The sequence below is a fragment of the Callorhinchus milii genome, unplaced genomic scaffold (genome assembly GCF_018977255.1).
Source record: "Callorhinchus milii isolate IMCB2004 unplaced genomic scaffold, IMCB_Cmil_1.0 Scaffold2, whole genome shotgun sequence".
Classification (NCBI taxonomy): domain Eukaryota; kingdom Metazoa; phylum Chordata; class Chondrichthyes; order Chimaeriformes; family Callorhinchidae; genus Callorhinchus; species Callorhinchus milii.
In genome coordinates this window covers 120,396,197-120,412,669 of record NW_024704743.1, presented here as the reverse complement: position 1 = coordinate 120,412,669, position 16,473 = coordinate 120,396,197, and the positions used below count along the sequence as shown (strand labels likewise).

Below are 16,473 nucleotides of genomic sequence, written 5' to 3'. Positions count from 1 at the left end.
AAGGTTTCTCAACTCTCTTCAGTAGGGACTAATTGCTAATTGTGCGTTAATTTATCAGCAATGACCCTAAAGAAGGCAGCAACACGCAAAGCAATATGAAATATTTACTTTACTGTTTTACCAAACATCAAAATAGGATGTGAATTAGGAAGAAGATGGCAAATATTCTATCATTTGAACTCAATAGCACCAAAAAAACTTTGGTGTCACCTTTGATAGCAAACCACTTCCACTGTAGCCATAAGATGTGCAAATTGTTTAAATAAAGGCAGCACATGGCATACGAAAATCCACAGCACGGCACAAAGGTACTTTGCATCATCAAAGCCCACAAAATGCTGCAATTGCAACATAGTCAGTGGATCAAAAATACCCAGTAATTTCCTCAGACAGCAAAAACACATTTTTTTTAATATAGAACCAGTTTTATTTGTAACAAATTTTTGTACAGACGTGTTTATTTCTCACTGATCTGCTCTGGCATGCTCCTGATGATATCGGAGTCACCTGCAAAAGAAAGGCAACATTAAGTACAAATAACTGGTAGCAACATCTGTACAAAAATGGTATTGTACATAGCAATCAGTTTGTGGAATAACTGGTAAGGGGGAAACTGTTCAGCCTTATAATAATGCCGGGCAATAAAGCTCTCATATCCAAGTTCTGACATTCTTCACTTTAAATATTCCAGAAATGGCCGAGTGCTGAGAATTGGAAACCTTATTGGAATAACTAATTATTTTTATACATTCATTTGAATAGAACAAAAATGACCTGTAAATACATACCAGTTAAATTGCAAGTTAGCTACAAGTATATTTTTTAAAGGATTAAAGATTAAGCAATAGAAATGTTTTCAAAGGATTGAAGATGCGGCAGATTAGGAAAGGAATGTTCGAGGATAAAGTCACAAGATGTATAGACTACAGCAACAAGGAAGTACATCTGCTGTTGTATAGAGGGATTCAGAAGATGTTGCTCAGTTTTAGGCATCCCACATAAGGGAGTATAGTGATTCACCAGGATAATACCTGGGATATGATTTAATTATGACAAGAGGCTGAGCAAGCTAGGGTTTATTCATTGCAGTTCAGTAGCTCCATGGGATAATCCAATTGAGGTTTGTCAAAGTAATGGCTATCAGAAAGGTAGATAATTTCCCTAAATAGAGGGAGAATAGAGTTATGTCATTAAAAGAACAAAACATTATTTTTAATAAGGACCACGAGAACAGAAAATGTTCAAGAAATACTGACTAAAAAATACTGACAAAAATAACATGGGAATAGAATTAAGAGTTGTCAGAGACTTGATGGCTTGGTGGCTGAATGATCTCACCTATTTCTATCTTTTGAAATCAAATATTATGTTCTCCAGTCATCTGTCCTAAAACATCAGACTGTTGCAAAATGTTGTCAGCAAAGATTACAACAGGACTAAGAAATAAGGCCTGTAGACACTGAGCACGGCTTTAATCTAGCGAAATGCTAGCCTGACTTGCTTGTGAAAAAGAACAAAGCCAGTGAGAAAATTTGCGGTATACTGAAAAGACCATTAACTTTTCAAAAACTAGACTTTACACGCCGATAGGAATATACCACTATCAATATTTAGTAATGTACAGGCATGCTTTACTCACAAGTGCATAGCTTACAGCTAATTTTAAAACAAGTTCTATAGGTAGGACAAAGGCTATACTACACAATTGGTGAATGGATTAAGACTATATAAAGTGTAGCAGATCCAAAAGGATCAATGGAGAAAAACTTACCAGGATCAATGATAGCAAGTGTGCACACTCTGTAGTATTTACCACAAGCTGTACCCAGCTCAATATTGTTACCACTGTAATGATGCACACCAGTCTTGGCCAACATTGCGTAGTATTCGATCTCAGATTTCCTATAACAAAGCAGTAACAAAACAATTCATTAATAAAACTGGAATTTTGGCAAAACGGGCCTAAATTTTCTCTTAAAACAAGGAAAATAACTTGGCAAACTTCTGTGACAATGAAGTCAAGAAGCTCACTATCAGAGTGGTTTGTGCATAGTTCCACAGGTATCTCCCAGACTGTGACAATGAACAAATTTTGCAGGTAGGACAAGCAATGGAACTCCACAACCCTCCCATGATGATGTGCGCAAGTTTCCTCACCCTGCCTAGCAAATTGGGGAATAGGTGTATAAAGTTATTCACACCCATGGCTCTACACTATTAAAAAATATTGACTGTACAAATACCAAAACTATAATACATAAAATCAAGAGAATTCTGCCCTCAAAATGCTTTGCCCATCTCATGTTAGGCATATATTGGAAAACACATGGTGGGCAATGGTTTAAAGCATTGCATGTTCCTCAACATTTAGTTAAACGAAGAACATATTTACTGAAAATTTCCACAAACCTATGTAAATCTTTCCCTCTATCCCCTTCCTTTCCCTACAGTTAGGAGTTCTTAAAAGCTGATTTGATAACAGCTTTTAAGAGAGTAGATAATTATTTGGGAAGGACAAGTCTGCAGAGCTATGGGGAGAGAGTGGGGGAGTGGGATTGAATTGGATAGCTCTTTTCAAAGAGCCGAATGGCCTCCTTCCGTGCTGCGTAATTCTATGATATGATTCTACCATACTAAATTTCCACCTCTTTGGATCAAGGATACATCTTGTATACACATGTAATTTTTTTCGCAATAGTGCAAAACAAGCTTGGCCCAGCAGAACTGCAAAATGAAAAGCTTTAAAAAGTTGATGATCTATTCAGCATTCTTCTAAAAAGCCACCTATAAGTTATGGTGAAGCTTTACACCAGTCGTAACTAAGATGAGCACATAAAATTTGGGAATAAGTAATCTACACGTTATGTAGCATCTTTCACGTCAGGAGGCCGTTTCGAAGAACAGGATTTGTTCAGAGTATAATTATAAGTTTCATTTTAAAAATGCATTATGTAAATACTGTCTCGAATGGAAAAAGTCAGTGATTAGACTGGTTCAGTTCTTTCTGAAGTGTTAGAACTTACTCCAGTGGTTGGGAGGCCAATGAGCAGAATTCTATGATCGTAAATTACGTTCACCAGGAATTGGCACTTCTTGTGTCAAGCAACATTACATCCAAAATGATAATAGTGCAATCTGTAAGACTGAACTGTAAAGACGCTATCAGCTGGTTATAAAAGGCTGCCTTCACATCAATATTACTCCCATATAGAATGGTCTTAAAATGTAAAAAAATGCATCTTCCTGTCCCCAGGATAAATGGCAACATTTATTCTATGTTGTCAGTAACATGTATATCAAGACCAGACATAGACCTTTTGTATGGAACGTGCTACTGAGCTTTCATCTAGCCCTAACCTGACGAATGCACAATCAGGCCAGCGAGAATTATTTGCAAAAAAGCGGGTTTAGGATTAAGTTTAATGAATGTCTCCAAAAGGTCAAAGAAACCACAAACAGAAAAACTCACAGTATACCTCGTTACTATCTTTTGAATGGATTGAGAAGTCTCGTAGATGGGATAAGGCACTATATCAAATGCAAGGATTATCATTATTTACCTCAAGGCAGGACAGTTGTTAGCAAGTATGACCAGCTTGGCTTTGCCTTGCCGAATCATTTTCAGAGTCTGTTTGTAGCCCAGCACATATTTGCCACTTTTCATAACCAGTTGAAGTCTGGAATTAATGGACTCCAAAGACTTTTTCTGTGAAAGAAAATCACATGACCATAAGACTTTTTTAAAAAATTGCAATTACAATACAATTATATTTTTAATCTGTTTGCCAAACCTTGTGTGTGGCCAGACATAGATCAGTCCTATGGAACAGGTAACTGAGCTTTCATCTAACGAACATCACGCAAAGTGCACAATCAGGCCAGCGAGAATTACAATACAATATAAAACTACAGGAGTATAGTGCCTAAAACACTGAGAGGATGTCCCAAGGCCTTACAGCTTGTGGAGTGTGCATCTTGGATGAAGATGCTATCAGTGCCTGAGGTGTGGAGGCACTGGCAGGAACAAATCAGGAGAGCCTTGATCTTGTTGGTGTTCAACTGTAGAAAGTTAGCATTTATCCAAGACTTGATGTCTGGCAGACATTCTGTCAAGACAGCGTGGCCCTGGAGTCAAGGTTGGAGGCAGAGAGATAAGAGTTGGGTGTCATCCACATACATGTGGAAGTTGACCTCATGTCCAGATGATGTCACCAAGATGGGGCATGTAGATATTGAAGAGGAAGGGACCAAGGACAGAGTCCTGAGGAATGCCTCACGAGACGAAGCGGGGGCTAGAGGAGAAGACGTTTGTGGAGTTGAAGTGGAGAAGGTGTGAACCACTCAATGACAGAACCATGAAGGATGAGGTTAGAAGAGGCAGTGGAGGAGGATTGAATTATTTGCATAGCTGCCACTTTAGCCTCAAAATAGTCACTACACTTTACAATACATCTTGTGAAGCTCATCGTGACACCTTGCCGACATGAAAGGCAACAACAAGAATAAATAAAATTTGTACAGCGTCTTTCACTTCAGGAGGATGTCCCAAGGCGCTGGACAGTCAGGGATTCGCGCCCAAGCTGGTGGTTGGGATCAGGAGGGGTGGACGGCAGAGGTAGGAGGGTGGCCAAAGGCACGGTCGAACAGGAGGGTCTTAAAGGAGGCAAGGCAGAGACTGTGGGATTGAGTCCCAGAGGGTTGGGGGCAGAGGGCTGTTGGCCCGGCCACCAATGGTGCAGCGGCAAGGCAGGGGACGCGCAGCAAGTTGGAGCCCTCTGAACAGGACAGTATCATAGGGGGTTAGATCACAGAGGTTCAGGGGAAGCAAGGCTGTGGAGGGCTTTGAAGGTGAGGATCTGGATCTTGAACTGTATCCTCTGAATGATGGGGAGCCAGTGGAGTCGGGCGAGGGTGGGGGTGAGAGGATAGAATTATAATAATCCTCGCATTTGACAGAGCCATATCACACCACTGAGACGTCTCAAAGTGCTTCACAGAATATACTGTAAAGGGAATTAACTATATTTTGTGGGCAAAACACAGCAGCCAATTGCTCACGGCAGGTGTCCCCCAAACAATCACGGATTAAGTGATCAAATTATTATTATTTTATCTATTTATTTCGAGGGATTATTACGTTTGGTGAACTTGGGAGGGTGGCCTTTGCCCATTCAGCAAATAAAACAGCTAAACGCCCTCAATGGGGAGGTGAGGGGGGGGGGAGAGAGAGAGCAGGAAGGAAGAGGAATCTAAAATAAGACATTTTTAAAGAAAAATACTTCCCCCAAACCAAAAGAAACACGAAATTAAAAAAAAAAGAGATGAACACCACTCATTTCCCGCGTCTCTGGCCAAACCCTCCCTTGGCGTTGCTTCTCCTCCTTCCTCGCTTATCCCGTCTCTCCCCTCCCTCCCTCTCACTCCCTCCCTCTTCCCGGGCCGTAAAGCGTCTGAACGCGGCTGCTCTCGGCCGGGCGCGAGCACCAGGCGAGTCCGCGGGTGCGGGGAGAGGGGGAAAGTGGGGTGGAGGCGGCCAGGCCGGGCCCCGAGAGAGCCACACGTGGGGGAGAGGGCAGAGGGGAGGAGGCGGTGGCGAGTTAGGCCTTGGAAGCCGGAGCCCGGCCGCTGCCTCCACGTGAAGCCGCCGGGCGGGCGGTGTGGGCGCGCGCGCGGTCCGCTTCCCCCCCACAACTCACCGTCTTCTTAGCCGCCACCATCTTGCCTGTCGTGTCGGCCGCCTGACTGACTGACTGACTGCCTTCGGCGCCGCACCTGAAGACACGAACGAGGGAGAGAGAGAGTGAGTGAGTGGGAGGCGGGCGGGCGGCGGGGCCGGAAAAAATTCTGAGGGCTGCGCGGCGCCGCCGACCTGTCGCCAAGATGGCCGCAGAGAGAAAGAGGGAGCGAGGGGGAGGGCCCACAATGCACCGCGCCCCCCCCCAAACTCTCGCGAGAGGAAACCAAACTCACGGCGCATCTCTCGGCCCCGCCACGTGGGTCAGGCGCCGCGACTGCGCGCGCAGCCGCCACCACCTGCTCAAACTCCGCCCACTTCCCCCCCCCACACACACACAGCACACGTGGTCCAGATGGGATCTCACCAAGGCTCAAGCATCATCTCCTCTCCCTTGTATTCATTATTATTATTATTATTATTATTATTATTATTGTCATAATTATTATCTTAATAATGTTCAGCGGGGCTCCGGCCTGCTCCAGGTCTTCCCCCCCCCCCCCCCCACCACCACCACCACCCCCCGATGGTTCAAATCATTCCAACAAATTCAGATTGAGCATTTTAGGGTTGGGGTTAATCCCCCCACTATCTCCCCACTTTCTTCAGCTCAATGTGCGCAAAACTGAGGCCCTCCTGATTGGCTCGGGTCAGTGCCTCCGCACCTCAGGCGCTGACAGCATCAGCATCCAAGGCTGCACTCTCCACCTCTCAAAGCCATCAGGAACCTCGGGGTTCTGTTCGACCCTGAGCTGTCCTTTCTTCCCCACATCTGCGCCACAACTGGCACCGCCTTCCACCACCTCCAGAATATCGCCAGACTACGGCACTACCTCACCCCTCACGCTGCTGAAACTCTGGTCCACGCCTCTATCACCTCAAGGCTGGACTATGGGAACTCTCTCCTCGCCGGCCTTCCCGCCACCTCCCTCCACAGGCTGCAGGTCATTCAGAACTCTGCAGCTCGTGTACTGTCCCGCACCAGGCTTCGCGACCACATCACTCCCACCCTCGCTCGCCTCCACTGGCTCCCATCCCCCAGAGGATCGATTTCAAGATCCTCATCCTCACCTACAAGGCCATTCACGGCCTTGCTCCCTCCTACCTCTCCAACCTACTATCCCCCTACCTACCTGCCCATACCATCCGTTCCTCTGGCTCCGGTCTGCTCCACATCCCCCGCCCTAACCGCCCTACCATTGGTGGCCGGGCCTTCAGCCTCTCAGCCCCGAGGCTCTGGAACTCCATCCCCCAGTGCCTTCGCCGCTTCCTCCCTTTCCTCCTTCAAGGCCGGTCTCAAGACCTTTCTCTTCAACCGTGCCTTCAGCTCCCCTCTCGACTCTCTACCCCCTCCTCGCTCCCTCCCTTCCCTCCCCTCACCCTGAATATTTCCCCCCTGCTCGGGTCCTGACCCAACTGTCCAGCGCCTTGGGATGTCCTCCCGACGTGAAAGGCGCTCTATAAATACAATCCCGACGTGAAAGGCGCTCTATAAATACAATCCCGACGTGAAAGGCGCTCTATAAATACAATCTTGTTGTTGTTTAATTCATCGTTGGCAACAACATAAATTATATTCTTCCATTTAGGTGTTGAATGAAGGCTTTTATTGATTCATAAAGGGTTTAGTGCTACAACACAACAAATTACATTTGTATAGCGCTTTTCACATCTAGAGCCATAGGAGGCAGAGGAGCAGCATTGTAAGGGTTGCTGAAATTCAAAGGTTCACTTCAATTCCTTGAAACCAGGTTATACCAAGGCTTAAAGGGTTAAATTATGAGGACAGGTTGCATACTGTATTCCCTTGAATTTAGAAGGTTGAGGGATGATCTGATTGAGTTCTTTAAAATGATAAAGGGATTCGACAGGACAGCTAAAGGGGAACTATTTCCTCTGGTGGGGGAATCCAGAACAAGGGGACATAATCTTGAAATTAGAGGTAGGCCATTTAGGAGTGAAATCACAAGGCATTTTTTCACGCAAAGGGTAGTGGAAATCTGGAAATGTTCCCCCCCGAAGGCTGTGCAAGCTGGATCCATTCAAATGTTCAAGACTAAAGCGGATAGATTTTTGTCAGGTAAGGGAATCAAGGGATATGGAGCAAAGTTGGGTAATTGGAGTTGAGGTACAGATCAGCCAAATTCTCATAGAATAAATACATAAATATCTCAAGATCTTCCTTATCTTCCCTCCTCCACATCTCACCTTGCCTTCCACCCCTCTCTGATCCCAACCCGCAGCTCGGGTGCAAACCCCTCATTGTTCTTGCCTTGGGGCATCCTCCTGACATAAATGCAATTTGTTGTAGATGTTGAGATACTGTTTCTCTTGCTTAACAGCCGTAATTGTACAGTATTTGTTTCGCATGCAGAGTTTGTGCATTACCATTCTTCTTATTATTATTATTATTACCATTCCTTGGCCAGAGGGGGTCGCTAGAAGTGTGATGTACAATTTGAGTTGTAAATCTATACTAATAAAGACAAAATTTCTGTCTGTGTGTCAGTCTGTCTGTCCACTAAGAACACTATAACCGATTGACATAGAGACATGGTTTATACCTCATCGGAGAGATCTTGCATAGGGGAGTGGCATGGGCATATTTTATTCAAGGATCTCATATCTTTGATGAGCTATATTTTAAAAAATGCTTTAATTACAAATGTAATCTTGTTGTTGTTGTTAATTAAGCCCCAAAATATGAGGTATGCATGGTACTCTCAACAAATTAGCGCCAGAGGAAATCACGCATCCTTCTAGAGAAATACATATATTCTGCAACAAAGTAGTGCCGAGAAAAGCTGCAACCTAAACAGGCTCATCACACATGTATGCACTCCGATAAGAAGACCTCCCAACAAGGACTCCTCTCTGCAAGGAATCCTCCAAACAGGAGTCCTCCCACTGAGTCTTCCCACTAAGTCCTCCCAAAAAGGAGTCCTCCCAAAAGGAGTTCTCCCAAAATGAGTCCTCCATTGAGTTCTCCCAAAAGGAGTTCTGGCACAGGATATTTTCTGTCTGTCTGTGTGTCAATCTACATTCCAGATTGGATCCCTTGGTTGCAAGTGAAGCTGCAACAGGTACAGCTAGTACAAAATAAGTGTGCTACATAAATTATTTCCAGCAGCACATTCTGAGTGGGACATTTCTAGGCATGGAAGGTATGGTATGTTTAGAAGTGATTTCTTTGTAAAGAATTTATTGGGACGTCCTTCCAATGTGTAAAGGCGCTATACAAATGTAATTAGTTGTTGCTTGTTGTTGGTTTATTGATGCCACAATGCCCTGAATAAAATTAGTTACTAAGAACATATGAACTTAAGAAATGCTAGATGAAAAAAGATCAAGGTCCATCTAGATCGTCTTCCACCTTCCTGGCAGTCGCAGGCACATTTGTCCCGAATTACCTCTATATTATATCCCATAATGTTATTTCCTGAAAGAAAGTTATCTAATTTGAAAGAATCAACACTTCCTACTTCAACCGTCTCCCTCGGGAGCCTGTTCCACAGGTTCGCTATTTGCTCACTGAAATTTCAACTTCACATTTTTATTCCTCTTAAATTTACCCTGGATAATCCAACACTGAATGTAATCCGTCTAACTTGTTGTTACTCAGAATTGTGAAAAGCCTTACTGCAAGCACCGCAGGCTTTTACAATGTTAGCATGGCGTCACCAAACCCCTGCTTCTTAATTTATAATCCTACATTTGAGACAGTGCCTTTCACATCAGGAAGACATTCTCAGAGCGCTTCAGAAGATATACTGTGAAGTCTAGAAACATTGTATTTTGTTGGCAAATACGGCAGTCAAGTTACACACAGCGATATCCTACAAACAGCTGTGAAATGAATGACCAATTTGAGTTATTAATAATAATAATCTTTGCATTTGATATAGCACCTCATTACATCGTTGAGATGTTGCAAAGCGCTTCACAGAATATACTGTAAAGTGAATTGACTGTATATTTTGTGAATGAAATGCAGCAGTCAATTGCGCACAGCAGTGTCCCACAAGCAGCCATGGATTGAGTAACCAAATTATTATAAAACAATTTTTATTTGAGAGATGGTTGGCCAGAAACTCCCATGTAAACCCAAGCATCCTCACTTTAATAAGTATCACATTGAGATACAAATCCACAATGACATTAGGTTTAAACCACCAGTGAAATTACCTCCGCTAATGAAAGTGGCAGCAGAGGCTTAGAGATGGACTTGAAAGTCGGGTAATTTTGCTCCTGTCCTTTATTTCAATTCTGCTACCATTATTTGGGCAATAATAATGATAATAATCCTTGGTTTTGACATATTGTCAGGACACTTCATAGGATTTTACTGTGAAGTGGAGTGACTGTAGTTGTAAGCAAATATGGCAACCAATTTGCACGCAGCAGTATCCCCCAACCGGCCATGAAGGTAAGTGATTCATGTTTTTATTCTGGGAATTGTTGATTAGGACACTGGGAGAAGTTTCAATCCCTTTACAAATAGTGCCATTGGGATCTTTAACATGCACCTGAACAGGCAGACAGGAGGTCGCTTTAATAATAATAACAATAATAATAATCATAATCCTTGCATTTGATATAGATCCTTATCAGATCATTGCGATGTCTCAAAGCGCTTCACAGAATATATTTTGTGGGCGAAACATCTAATCCAAAAAGGCAGCATCTCTGACAATGCAGTGTACCCCCACACTGATTTTGCCCACAAAATACAGTCAATTCACTTTGCAGTGTAACCTGGGAAGCGCTTTGAGACGTCTCAAAGATGTGATAAGTTGCTATATCAAATGCAAGGATTATTATTATTGTTATAACATTAGAGTGTAAGCCTAGACTATGTGTCCATGGTACCAAAATGAGGCTTCAACACGCAGCCTTCTGTATCAGAAGTGAGACTGCTACCAACTGAGCCAGGCTTACACCTGATTCAACCTGATCGTGGAGATTCCCCCCAAAAATGCAGGTTCACACCTATGTACAAAGATGTTGACATCATTAAGATATTTGGTCACTCAATCCACAACTGTTTGTGGGACACTGCTGTGCACAATTGGCTTCCAATTTCACGCACAATTAATCCACTTTGCAATATATTCTGTGAAGCACTTTGAGATGTCTAAATGATGTGATATGGCACTATATGAAATGCAAGGATTATTTTTATTATTGTTGTATTATTATTACTTGTGCAATCACAGTGCAGATGCATGCACATTTCTGGGGTCCCCTAAATGTAGATCAATAGCAATTGAATCAGCTCTCCTGTGTGTAGAGACAAGGAAAAATCGAACCCAAGAGTTGGGTCTTAGCAGATCAGAGTTGTGAAACATAGAGATGTTACAGCGCTGGTTCCTCGGGAGACAAAGTGGGATTGTACAAGAGTATTTATGAAAAATGTTAGTTTGCTTATGTCATAAAATGACCTTCAAACTATTGTTCTGGATACTCATTGCATCCACTGATTGCTGTAAGGAAATGTTGCTTGCATCTCCCACAGAGTGTCAATAATTAACCCATGTACAGCCACCATTTGTGAGTCATACCTCCCACCTGCTACCTTTGGCTCAGGGACTACATTATGTGTAGTTATGTTGTGTCTAAAGCTGCTTTGTCAGAGGTGCTGTCTTTTCAGACGAGACATTAAACTGAGATCCTGTCTGTCTATTCAGGAGCACGTTGAAGATCCTGTGGCACTGTTTGAAAAAAGAAGGGAGTTTTGTCCTATGTCCTAGCCAATTATTACACAGTCACTACACTCTATAGTAAGTCCTATGGAGTGCTTTGAGACATCTTCCCTACATGAAAGGTGCAGTATCAAATGTAAGGATTATTATTAGCTAACGCCTGAAAGGGGTGTTTTTCTATCAGTAAAGACAGAAATTATACTGGAGTGAAGTTCTGGATAAAACAGGATAGTTCTGCTCGTCTGCTGTACATCACTGACATTTTAATGATGAAGATCTTGCAACCTTGCCGTGCTCACATTGTCAAGAATGCAATGCCAATGAGCTTCAAACAAATTCAAGAATGACAGATGTGTTGCAGCTGTGGGGGATTTCATAGACTGGAAATTTGTTTTCCTTCTCTTTGCTGCTGCCGGGGGTAGGGCAGTGTTCCTGAGGAACATGAAAAAAAATGTTAAAAAGGTTTTCTGAAACAACTAGAGAGATGTGACTAAGCCAACCCTAGCTAAGAATCTAGTTAAACTGTTTTGTGTCTTCCCTTCATGCCCAGCGCCTCCCTATCTTTCTGATAATAATAATGATCCTTGCATTTTGATATCCTTACATGTTTTAATGTTTAATAAGCATTTTGATATAGCGCCTTATCACGTCTTTGAGACGTCTCAAAGAGCTTCACAGAATATACTGAAAAATGCATCGACAGTATATTTTGTGGGCGAAATGTGGTGGCCAGTTAATCTGTTCTTACCATCCGCCTCTGTTCAGCTAACACAGGACTGATGCGATCTTCTCCCCACCCCCCCGCGCCAACATTACATTCAGTCATTCCACCCCAACCTCTGGAAGGCATGCCTCTATACCTCCGTCTTATTTTCTCTATATCTTTAAATCCCAAAGTAAAACTTAGCTCTTTGATCTCGCTCACGGTCGCCTCTTCCTTTCCCTTCTTTGGCGTCCAATCTCGCCACGGTAAAAGGTGTTCACAAAATCCTGTTACCCCCCTTGTTTTATCTTACAATTAATTTTTATCTTCTGTAGCAGATGAGGCGAGTGTAACAATGTCCGACAGCAGTAACTTCCTCCTCCCTCCATCCATGTTACATCGATCATTATCTGCCATGAAAATTATGGCGTTCACTCTGTAAGTCTAAATACAGTTAAACACTTGTACTGAATACAAATACTTCTACACACAATTATCATCATTCTCCACGTGTTTCAGTCGTTGGTCAGTGCACTGTGGAAAAAACACAAGGGTAACAGGACTTGGTGAACCCCTGTACCTTGCTTCAAGACATTATCTTACATAATGGACACCTCATACATACAAACTATTTTTGTGGTCAAATGATATTTACAACAGTTGTACTGTATAATATTGTGATGAATTAATAGATTGCCTGCGTAAAATAATATCTCTCAAACACATTTTCTTTGTGGTTCCCAAGACAACCTTTGTTGATCATTTACTGTAATATCAGAAAGAAAAAATTATAATAATAATTTGCATTTGATTATAGTGCCTTAGCATATCATTGAGACGTCTCAAAGCGCTTCACAGGATGTATTGTAAAGTGGATTGACTGTCTATTTGTGGGTGAAATGTGGCAGCCAATTGCGTACAGCAGTGTCACACAAACAGTCATGGATTGACCAAATGTTTTTTTTTTGGAGGAATTATTACTCCCAGAAAGCGATCCAACAATTGACCAACAACTGGATTCCTACCTCCTTACTGGTAGGTAAACAGAAGTGTGTGGAGTAAGGAAACTTGGCCAAGGTTTCGTTCTGCCTGGGAATTGAACCTGGGTCCTCTCGCTTGCGAGGTGAGTGCTCTTACCGATACGCTACAGGACTCCACGTTATTCAACAAATTGGCATCATAGCTTGCCTTGTACTTGCCTTCTGGTGTACAAATGTTGAGGCATATATTGATCCGAGGTTGGCAAAGGATAAACATAACCACTGAACTGTTTTGTGCAAATTCTATTTGCACACTGCTTTCGTGCTAAACTGTACACCTTTGTGCTCTCCCTCCACGTGTTAATGTCTATCTGTCAGATGTTAATAATTAGACCAAAATAAAGAACGAGTCTTATTCACCCCCATCAATAATATTGAACAAATATCTCCTGGTGTCATTTATTGCTCATCAAACTGGCATTTAAAAAATGTTCTTTCATTGAGTGTAATGTGCATGGGTCATGGGATTTGTGCAGGGTTGAGTCTGCTATGTGACACATTGTGAAATTACCTCTCGGTTGCATTGCATTCACTGCATGGGTCTAGATAAAAGATTTCAATGTGAACACAGGTTTAGCATTTGTCCCCTTTCCTCCTCTCTCAGTCATGCTGTGGTATGTTTCCACATCTGCTGGCAGCACCATATTACCATGACCTTTCTTCATGTCTGTATTCATATCATACAGCGTTCTCTAGTTTAGTGATTAAAGCACTCGCCTCACAAGCGAGAGAATTCGGGTTTGACTCCCAGGCAGGGCAAAACCTTAGGCAAGTTTCCTAACTCCACATGCTTCTGTTTACCTAGCAGTAAGTAGGAACCTTAGCTAGTTGTTAGTCAATGCGCGGATTGCTTTCTGGGGGTAATAATCCCTTTCAAAAAATCCCCCAAATAAAATTGGTCACTCACTCCATGGCTGTTTGTGGGGACATTGCTTTGGGCAAACTGGCTGCCGTATTTCACCCACGAAATGGACATATCCTGTGAAGCCTTTGAGACGTCTCAACAACGTGATAAGGTGCAATGTCAAATGTAAGGGTTATTAAAGTATGCTTCACAAAGATAAAACATTACGTTCATAAAGAGAAGGCAGATTTCCCCCCTGTCCTGATCATAAATCCTTCAGATAAATTAAAGATTCGATTGTTGGACCTTGCTGTGTGAATACTGTCTCCAGTGTTTGCTTACAAAGTACACAGTCTAATACCCTTGATGCCAAATTCCTGTGAAAGACTTTGAGATGTTTTGACATTATTTGTGCTACTTCAAATGCAGGAATTATTATTAATTACATTCTGTTAGTTTGTTCTGATAATTATTCCCAGGGAGAGTGTGCGCATTCCATTCCAACAATCTATCACTGGAATTTCCATGTGTTTTGGTGGGACGCATGCAATTCTCAGTTTGGTTTGGATACTCTTAAATATGGTGATGGGTTTCTGCATGTGTCGGACACCGAGCTGACCAAAACAAATGAATTATAGTGAATGTAATCAGATATGTGCAGTTAAAATAATGAAACAAGCACAGCTGTTAGGTATATCTCAGGCTTCTTATTTTTGGGGTTTAATAATAATAATAATAATCCTTGCATTTGATATAGCGCTTTTCGACGTCTCAAAGCACTTCACAGAATAGACTGTAAAGTAAATTGCGCACAGCAGTGTCCCACAAACAGCCGTGGATTGAAAGTGACCAATTTATTATTGTTTTTGTTTTTTTGGAGGGATTATTATTAGGCGTGTGGAGTAAGGAAACTAAGTGAAAACGTCGAAATGAACTCAATCCAACTAGGATCAAGTGGTTGATTTTTGATTTTTATAGATATTTCTTAGTCGTCAATATTCAATGTACCATCATAACTCTTCAAAGGATAAACAGTGGATCCAAAAAAATCAGTACCTACTAGGATTTGTTTCAACCTATCTGGATATCTTTTCTTTTAAAATAAACTATTCAATTTCCTAGAATCTAGGTGTAACAGTTACAAGTGACTTGGAATAAAACAAGTCATCGCGCTCAATGATTAAAATTGTGGCCATTGAGTAAGTGCTATTCCCTTTCTGTAACTATTTAACCATCCAATTTTGCCAGGAATTTATGGCAAAATCTTGGAGCTGAACTGGCCGTTAACATACTAGGGTAATAATAATAATAATAATAATAATAATAATCCTTGCATTGCCGAGAGCGAGCAAGAGAGAGAGAGAGAGAGAAATCCTCACCGATTTCATTTGTTTTGTGTCGAGGGTACAACCTGGGTTTATAACAATAATAATAATCCTTGCATTTGATATAGCGTCTTCGAGATGTCTCAAAGCGCTTCAAAGAATATTCTGTAAAGTGAATTGACTGTATGTTTTTGGGGATAAAACCGAAAATCAGAAGCCCTAAGTACAGCATATCCACTTGCAAGGCCAAAATAATATAATAACGCTGTCCCTTTATGAGAGTTGGCAAAGTGCCAATAAATTGTTCAACCTCGTTAATTTGCTCATGGTAATTATTGGCCTCCCTTGTCATAGCTCATTATCAGTCAGGGAAGAACCCACATGATTTGAACTGACACCTTGGCGTGGAAAACAGGGTGTCACCTGGCTAGCTGGCTCTGTCTGGTATTAGCCATGCTATTAAAAGTGACAGCCTTTGTTCCAAGATAATGGAAGGATTCAGGAGCTGTGCGTGCAAGCAGTTTTCATCCACACCCCACCACCCACCCCCCTGTCATGTTTTACTTTACAGTCTGCGAATCAAAAATAAATTAAACAGAAACAAAATAAATGAGTATGGCAGAAATAATTGGTTTGGAAATACATTTGCAGCACGTTACCAAAAAGTAAAGATGTCAAAGCGATTTTTTATTTTGCGTTCATCCTTACCCTTTCTAAGTTTCCCAAAGACACTGATTCTGGGGGAACGGTTCCACGGAACACAAGTCGCCCTCCAACAACAACAACAACAACAAACAACAACAAATGACATTTGTGCAACGCCTTTCATGTCGTGAGGGATTTGCACCCGAGCTGGGGGTTTGGATCAGGAGTGGTGGAGGGCAGGGAGGGTAGGGGTGACCGAAAGCAAAGTCAAAGAGGAGGGTATTGAGACGGGCCTTGAAGGAGGCAAGTGAGGGAGCAAGGCGAAGGGATTGTGGGATGGTGTTCCAAAGGATGGGGGTAGAAAAGCTGAAGGCCTGCCTGCTGATGGTAGGGCGGGCCGGTTGGGAGGTAGAACAGGCCAGAGCCTGTTGAGCGGAAAGAGCAGCCAGGTCAGTGGGTAGACCTGTCTGCACCACCTTC

The 16,473-nt window shown here is 42.5% G+C and overlaps 1 protein-coding gene and 1 non-coding gene across 2 annotated transcripts; both read right to left on the bottom strand.

Annotated features, from left to right (window-relative positions):
- Positions 1-411: 411 nt before the first annotated feature.
- rpl30 (ribosomal protein L30) lies at positions 412-5,898 on the bottom strand. Its single transcript, NM_001292729.1, is given in 5 exon segments — positions 412-507; positions 1,772-1,902; positions 3,561-3,706; positions 5,697-5,772; positions 5,870-5,898. Coding segments are annotated over 4 exon segments (348 nt in total). The 5' UTR covers positions 5,718-5,772; positions 5,870-5,898; the 3' UTR covers positions 412-457.
- LOC121848181 lies at positions 1,408-1,538 on the bottom strand. The gene has a single exon (XR_006084899.1). It is a non-coding gene; the product is annotated as a small nucleolar RNA SNORA72 (small nucleolar RNA).
- Positions 5,899-16,473: the final 10,575 nt, after the last annotated feature.